Genomic DNA, 8,503 nt, shown 5'->3' on the forward strand with positions numbered 1-8,503 from the left:
GATACCATAGACTTTCTGTAAAGTATAAGTTTTTGGTGATCAGGTTTGATCATTGACGCCTTTGGAGAGCTTCGTGATCAGCAAGAACAAGTGAAAGAAGACATGGACACGAAATGCTTCATATGCACCATCGGAATAGATTACTTCGATCAGACACCGCATGGCTTTGAAACGCACACTACACAAGAACATAACTTAGCCAATTACATGTAAGCCTATAAAATTTGCAAAGAAATGCTTTATTTCAACCGGCTTTAGAAAACACCTAGTTGCGGTCCCAACAAGTGAAATGACATTTGCATATAATAATAATTATTGGTCATTTTAGGTTTTTCTTGATGCATTTAATTAACAAAGATGAGACGGAATACACTGGTCAAGAGACGTACGTGTGGCAGCAGTATCAGGAACGATGTTGGGAATTTTTCCCAGCTGGAGACTGTTTCAGAAAACAATATGAAAACGAATTAGCTGGATAATTTAACACAATGTCTGCATATTTGTGTGGTTGTAGATCCCCAAAAGTTAAGTGTACTGTACTTAAAAATGCTTTTGGAAAGGAATCATGTGTATTCGTTTGGAAGTCACTAGGTACCTGATATAAGGGAATGTTAGAATGAATTAACTACTAAAATTATATTATCATAGTTTATTGCTTGTTTTGTGTCAAAGATTAGCATGTTGTGTAATGTAATTTTAAAGTCTTATGTATTTTCATAGCAGCAATTCAAAAGATTCGAATTGTCTCGTAGCCAAATAAAGGTTATTCACCTAATAGGTGTCCTCATCTGTTTAGCATTTAAGTAATTATATTTTACGTTTGATAATACTACATTTTCACAAGCTTTATTTTCTAAAAAAGTGATAGAAACAAAAACAAAACACGACTTACTGTAGTGCAAATATTTAGTCATTTATAGAAAATAAAAAATCATGTATTAACAGAAAAGTACTCATTATTAAAAGGTAAATTATTAGCAAATGTATGGTTTATATAACCTACAAAATATATTTTACTAGCTACAGTACAATAAAAACGGCGGGCCACCATCGCATTCAGCAGGAAGACATAATTATCATATAAACATGCCCGCCGCCATCTTGGGTATTATTAAAATGGGAAAATATTTAAAAAATGACACATACACAGACAAGCACATTTTAAAAAAAAAGCAGTGATTGTTCAATTATACTCCCAATTGTACAAGTGATATGCTTTTAGTATGAATTTTGCCCGGATTTCACCTTTAATAATAATTTATATAATATATACCGCTCAGTCATCCAACACTGGTAACTTGCTGCAATTGACGCACACTAATGGTTTGTACATGAAAAATGAAAATGCCAATCAAATGCACTAGTACGTCGAGAACCAAAAAGAATGAAAAATACAAAAAATAGCAGCTTTTAGTAGTTACTGCGTATCTGAAATAGGAAGAATGAAAAAAGTGAAACTATATTATGGTCTACATTGCATTATAATATAAAACAACGTTTCTCCGAGTGGTCCCCGCGGAGAGTCGTCTGCGGGCTCCACAAGCATTTTTATCTATGTAAATATTTATTCCAATTGCATTTACAACTATCAATGACAATGATAAGCCATGTTAGGCTGCACACCATTGCGTAATTACTAAATTGGAGATTAAAACTAAATCAGAAATAAAAGAAAATATTTAATCGTTTCCCTGTGATCTAAATTGTTAGCGATCGACAAAAGACCATTGGGTCCCTCAAGGCTGCATAACATGGGTAACTTTGAGAAACGCTGCTCTAACACAATGAATGATCACATCGATCTTCTCTCGTAAACAACTTCTAAAGCAACTAAGCAATAATCGTAACCAGCGTGTTTTAATGAGTTTAAAATGACTAGTTGTCATCGTCGTCTGAGTTGGAATTGTTTGGAGCAACCCATTTGTTCCCTTTCAGATCTGCCAAAATAAATTTCTAACATTGAGAAATGCCAAGAACATTTCAATTGCTTTTTTCATGACATTTTACATTACATTTTTACCGTTTGCATCGGATGTTGAAATTGCTTCACTGCTCTTTGCAGGGATAATTTCAGGTGATTCTGACTCTACTTTGACATCTTTCACTCTCTTTCGTTTTTCAAGAGAATGTCTTGCCACAGGTTGTGGTCGAGTTCCTGAAAAGAAGTATGGAAATATTAGTACATAAAGGGCTTGTGTTAAAACGCATTTTTCACATAACGTAAGGCCTTACCACTTACCAGCATCTATAGATAGCTGCGTCATATCAGGAGCAGTTTTTGAGGATTGAGATACTGGTGCTTGAGTGGAAAAAAACAAAATACATATTCAACAACTCACTTGGCAAAAGTAAAATCTTAGTCACAAAGTTGTTTTGCTAAAATGAGACCGAGCACCATTAAACTCTTGGCAATAAAACTGGGAGCTTACAGTAGAAACTATTTATTTCAGCAAAAAGCAAAAGTACAAAAACAATATTGAAATACCAATATCAATTCTAGTTTATGTCAAAATCCTGACAGTGAAACTAAACTCTGACTAAGTGAAGTTCCTTGAGTTAAGCAAAAATAATACATTTAGCAAGTTTTACTCTAATATCTGTTTGTGTTTACCAAAATCACATCTGAAACTGTACCACAAAAACTAAATTTTAGTGACTCTATGATAGACAGTCCCATTTACTATTATCACTCACAATTCACTCTGCGGTTTGGGTTTAAGTCAGTGTTGATCAGTGGAGGGAGGCACCATTAGAATATTGTGGTGGGTACAGTGAAATTATTTAAATGCATTCATGAACAACAGGATTGGCGAAATTGCCCATTAAAGTATGTTATTCTTATTTAAAAGTATGTTTTAAACAGAATGCTTCTTTTGAACACTGTTGTGAAAATTGTATCAGTTAAGCTACTAAGCATTAACATTGTTTGTGCACTGTAGTAGGCATGGTCAAGTAATGAAACTCAAATTAGAATTAGGCAAGAACGTTATGGGCTACAGCCCAGGGGCCACCACCTGCTAAAGGGGGTCCCCCTAAAATTTAACTGGAATTCTTAAGTAAATCTTTGTTTGCTTTTAACATTGTAAACTAAACCTTTACTCGTCACTTGCTAATAATAATAATACACTTTATGTGTTTAAATACTTTACAGTATAAATTAAAATAGTAATAGTAATCATCACAGCCATACTTTAGGGAGTAATACTGCAAACTCAAACTAAACATAACCGAAACCATTCAGAAAAGTGCAGACCTCAGCAAAGGTAATGCAGATTACTTTCACAATCTATGTCAATCTATCTATCAATCTATCTGTCTGCCAATCTATTCGTTTAAGAATCCTTCTAACCTTACTTTTGAGATAGGCCTTATTTCAGGAAAAATGCACTATAAAGTTAGTAAGTCAGTCAAATGCTTGATACCTTTATCAATTGATTGTCTTGTGTAAGAAGGTTCAGGTTGAGTTGTAGTAATGACAGTCATATTGGGATCATAAGATGATCTTGCATTGGGCCGATTTACTTGGCTGGCTATAGTTGTTCCATACTCCAAAAATAATATAAATTTACTAATTTGCATATATGCAGACACAAAGTGATATAAACATTAAGCAAGGAAACATTTAAAACAAATCATTTTGTTAATCAGTTTTGTTTAACCTTTCTATTATAACCAACATTAAGAAAATTAAGTACAAAAACATATGCACAACATATACTACTTGCACTTATCTGGTAGTTCTACCTGTGATGTTTGATTAAAGGCTGAAGATGCAGTTAATCGTGCTGAACGATTAGTATCAGGTCCATTATACTGTGGAAGATGAAAATCGCGATTAAGCCTTGGTGATGGAATGCCACCAGCAATGCTGTGATTAGTTGTTAACTTGGCAGGAAACACCGAGGTTATATTGAAGTCTGTGCTGCAGTTCATACGGTTTGCTTCCCCATTATGTACCGAAATTGATTCTGTTTTGTTTCCGCTATGCTGAGCAGAGCCCTGCAACAAACAAAAAAGAAACTAAACTGAGATCATTGTTGAAGTATTTTACAGTTTAAGTTACTGTATTTAGCACCATTACATCATCAATGATATATTAAAAATTACTGTGGCCGATTGAGGTCTTTTACTCTGCTTAGAAGATGGTCTGCTATCAGGCAATCCTGAAGGTTTCTTCTTTCTACCCTTGGACATGTTGTCCAGATAATTGTATCTGCAAACAATGATTTAAAATTTACATTTATCCACAATGCACAGAAAGAAATACATGTACTCCACTGTAGCACTCACCGCATTGTATCTATCGGATGTGGATCAGAACCCTTCCATGGTGGTGGTTGCCATTTAGGTCCTGACAATGGTTTCTTTGAAGATGGAGTTGTTGGTCCTTTCTTTATTCCTAACATTGACGAAGCACTTGACCTTGCCACAGATATTTTGCTCATATTACTTCTAGCAGTGTCTGGTCGTTTAGTATCCTCAAGTGAAAGCTGGTTTTGTGCTTCAACAGCCTAATGCACAGTGATGTTCATTTATACTTATGGTAAATAGTTTGATATCCTTCTACTTTAAACAATATGTAGATACTAAAAGTATATTCAAAGCAACCTAGCAGGTATACTCAAAAAGTACTAACATGAAATTGAAAAAAAGTATCATGTTCAGCAATCATGCTATTGATTACACAATATAGACAGCACAATAATACTACACTTATAGTAGATATATTTTACAAAGTACCAGATTTGCCATGATGTATGTTTTATGATTTAATGGATTTTTGTTACTGTCAGATCAAAATAAGATGCACACCTTTACTTTCACATAGTTCAGTTCATGCACAGTGTTGACATAAAACCTTTTCCATATTTTCTCTTCAAATGGAGATGGTTGGTAAGTAGGATACCACCCAAATTTTAAACACTTTGGTCTCCACAGACAATCTAATTCTGTCAGATAGTTCCAGTACCAGGAGACCTGTAACAACTGCCTGATTAAAATAATGATTCATTAACGTACAAAGTAAAAATGAATTTTAACCGCACTGAGTTAAAATTCAGAAGGTTTTGCTATTTTAACTCTGCATTTTGAAATTCCATTAATTGATAGCACTCGTAAGGAATTTCTGTAATTATAACACATATTTCCTGGCACTGTAATTAGAAATACTTATGGTAACTTGATAAAAAATACACATTCAAGCCATTGCTAACCTGTGCACAGCGACACAATGTTCTGGGATCAAGAAAAGAAAATATGTAAAGTGTCAGCACCCGAGGCATGATCCTAGTAAAATCAAACTTCTCTTGTGGAAATTTGGCATTTAGTGTTTCTAGAGAGAGCTAAAAACTTAGAATATGCGCACAAACAGATTTAACAAACACAGAAGAATAAAGATTAGCACACAAAATATGGGTCAAAATCAAGGTTGATTACATTTACATATATGATACAGTATAACATAATATCTTATATAATATATTAACACTGTGTTTACTGTATAATAATATACACATGCCGCATAATATATATTATCCTAAGATAACATGCATTGATTGTTACATATTTACCATTCAAAGACACCAAATGTTTAGTTGACAAGTTTCGTAAAATGTCATCAACAATTATGCGCTTCTGAGTATCTTGCCATTTCTGAAACTGTATACATATTGTGTAAAACAAAGAATGGGTCAGTTGGGAAAATGTATTTCTAGCAGTCGAATCTGGTTAAGTCCTGTAAATATCTTGTAGATCCTGTAGTTAGGGAACACAGCGGTTCCTAAATTTTTTTTTAATGCCACCCAACTCTGAGTTTGGTGAACATCTCGCAACCCAAGCCTCAAACAGCATATTTTAACACAAAAAAATTGATTGCATGGATGATTTTTGGCAGTAACTTGCAAAACTTGTTTTCAGTGTCAGCAATCAACTCTTTTCTTAAGTACCTATAATACAGGCAGACACAGACAAGCCGTGGTAGTGTGGTTCGCTCATTATGAAACAAAATACTTTATTAGAAACATAATTATTTGCATTGCCTCGATGCGACCCATTTTTTGACTCTTTGCGCCATTGGTTTGGGTCACGACCCATGCTTTCTGAACCACTGATATAACAGTAAAATTGACTGATTGCCACTAATTCTTGTATTACACACATGAAAGGGATTAATAAGGGAATACTGTCTTAGACTGTGTAGTCAGTTTCAAGTACCATACTGATTAATTCAAGTCAGCTACAAGTAGCATACAAACTAATAGTTGCTAACATATCATGATACCTAGTACCAAACAGCTGTGAATCAAGCACTGGTCTAGCCTTACAAGTCGATTTGATCAAGCTGTCACACTACTAGCATTATAATTAATATGATAACAAGACATCAATGTCACAAATCAAACCATCTTCGCCTTTATGACGTCCATCTTGCTTAGCGTTCAATTACATGGTTGTCAGTGGCAGGCACAAATCTTCATGCCACATAGTGTGGCATGCTTGCGGCCTAAGTTTAAAGTATTTCTACATGTGTGTTAAAGGGCCATAAACCTTTATGTTTTGTGATAATTTAGGCATTGCATTGTGTTTCTCTCTGATAAGTTTTTTGCATTTTAATGTCATAACAGCAACTACAATTAGCATCATTTGATTCAGTAAAATATTGCATTTTATTGCCAAGAAACGTTGCAGTGCTTAGAATAGACAAAAAGACATTTTACGCAAGAAAACATCGATTGCATAGGCTAATCGCATTTTTGTACAAGATTGGTCATAAAAAATGCTCACACGAAAAAGGCCAAGAATTTAACCAAAAAAGACATTTTAAATGTGGGGAGAAGTAAAGAAAAATTTACATCTAAAATTCCATGCAAAAGCTGTCCATATTTTTATTAGTTGAAAATTGCGTCTAAATCATCAAGGTTTGTACATGTGTAAGTACCATAGTAGTTGGTGAATTAGAAATATTGCATTGGAATCCATTTGATAATTTTAGTTTAACAACTCCACATAAAAATACTGACATGTTGAAGTGTGTAAACAAAATAACAGAAGTTGGATGTCCACTACTGGCGTCGATTCCCGGGGGGGGGGGGACAAGAATGCCTTGTCTCTCCAAGTACAAAATTCAGGTGAACTGAGGGTACTTTTAGTGCCACACGCTAGCTTCCAGATAAACTTTGATCTAATTAATGTACACACGAGAGATTGTTTGTTTAAAGTCAACGCTCGCCAAACACCAGTGGATTTGCAGATGTTTATTGCTATAATTATTGCAGTTTTATTTCATCGGCGGTTCCTGCTTGGAATTGTTTTTGCATCTCTTTTTGCCAGTTTGCAATAATTGTACCATTGATAAATGTTATGCACACCCATGGTGCAATTCCAATTCGAGAATCCAACAGGTACAAAATGAAACGAGGGAAAGAAAGTAACACTTGTGCTTGCTTTGAAAACAGCCAAGAAAAAAGAACAGACAAAGAAGTAGAAAGCACTACAGGAGGCGGCTTTCTGTAACAATTTAACTATAACAGTGTAACACAACTTTCTCGTTTAAAATGGTTATCTAAAAGGTCACCCAATCAACATGCTTTCAACGATAGGTAATTAGATTAATGGAAGAATAGTACAAAAACTATTCTGTATTTCAAACCATGCAAATAACTATCCGAATCCAGTGCAGCAAACAAAACCCGAATTACTTACCCATTTCTTTATGATCTCTCTTCTTTCTTCAAAAACCTGAAACAAGAAACAAATTAGGAACTAAATGACTTATAATTATGATCAAAAAGAAAAATTTTTTCAACTTCTTCATCAATACAATATACAAACTATTTCCTAAAACTATCCTAAAATAAAGCCACACAATATCCAAATTTAACTGAAAATTAATAAATTTCTGCATTTCAGGCTAAGCTTTCTAGAAAAAATTTTCTAGGTCTTGATCTGAGGACCCCTGAGGCCACATGCAAAATTTTTCATCAAATGTTAGCTTACTTGAAGATTTGCTTCAGGATGGTTCATGGGAGTCCATGTGCTTTTTGCAAGATTGGTTGTGGCTTTGGTTTTCATTGGAGGAGCAAAGGCCATTTTCGCCAAATTTTATTATTTTTGATATGAAATGCACGATTAGGTAGTACTAAGGAATAATAAACATTAAATTAACATTTTATTAACTAATCACATGCTAAGAAACTTAACACATCACATAGCTTAGCTGCTTAACAATGGTATGCGTTTGACTTATTGGCAACTGTTTTCCGATGATACAACTCGATTTTCTTATACAGTAGACTTCGCATATAATGGAAGCCTATACAACATATAAATCACATAGGTCAGATGAAAATACAGGTTCGGATAGAACTATTCTTTTAATGCATTCAACCTTACCTGTAACAGCTCTGTTATAATGGTTAAGTTCTCCAGTCCTTGGGAGATGTAACAATTATAATAAACTTGTTTCTGACTTATGTATATAATACCAGTACTGTATAAAATAATG

General features: G+C 34.2%; 2 protein-coding genes across 8 annotated transcripts in view; one reads left to right on the forward strand and one right to left on the reverse strand.

Annotated features, from left to right (window-relative positions):
• The window catches only part of LOC143463532 (ryanodine receptor 2-like), a 40,392-nt gene extending 39,594 nt beyond the window's left edge, over positions 1 to 798 (forward strand). For all 7 annotated transcript variants that reach the window (XM_076962042.1, XM_076962040.1, XM_076962044.1 and 4 more), the window contains 2 exons: positions 44 to 209; positions 329 to 798. In XM_076962042.1, coding sequence (XP_076818157.1) covers positions 44 to 209; positions 329 to 479 — 317 coding nt within the window. In that variant the 3' untranslated portion in view covers positions 480 to 798. The remainder of the gene's footprint in view (positions 1 to 43; positions 210 to 328) is intronic.
• Positions 799 to 1,166: 368 nt separating this feature from the next.
• On the reverse strand, positions 1,167 to 8,503 carry LOC143463533 (F-box only protein 16-like). The gene is made up of 13 exons (XM_076962048.1): positions 8,392 to 8,503; positions 7,996 to 8,311; positions 7,702 to 7,737; positions 5,571 to 5,658; positions 5,214 to 5,332; positions 4,813 to 4,977; positions 4,291 to 4,511; positions 4,108 to 4,213; positions 3,745 to 3,999; positions 3,423 to 3,546; positions 2,240 to 2,299; positions 2,021 to 2,155; positions 1,167 to 1,937 (listed from the first exon to the last, which is right to left on the reverse strand). The coding sequence occupies exons 2-13, from the start codon at positions 8,086 to 8,088 to the stop codon at positions 1,876 to 1,878; spliced, it is 1,464 nt and encodes a 487-aa protein (XP_076818163.1). The 5' UTR covers positions 8,089 to 8,311; positions 8,392 to 8,503; the 3' UTR covers positions 1,167 to 1,875.

Source organism: Clavelina lepadiformis, chromosome 6, assembly GCF_947623445.1.
Source record: "Clavelina lepadiformis chromosome 6, kaClaLepa1.1, whole genome shotgun sequence".
NCBI classification, from domain to species: Eukaryota; Metazoa; Chordata; class Ascidiacea; order Aplousobranchia; family Clavelinidae; genus Clavelina; species Clavelina lepadiformis.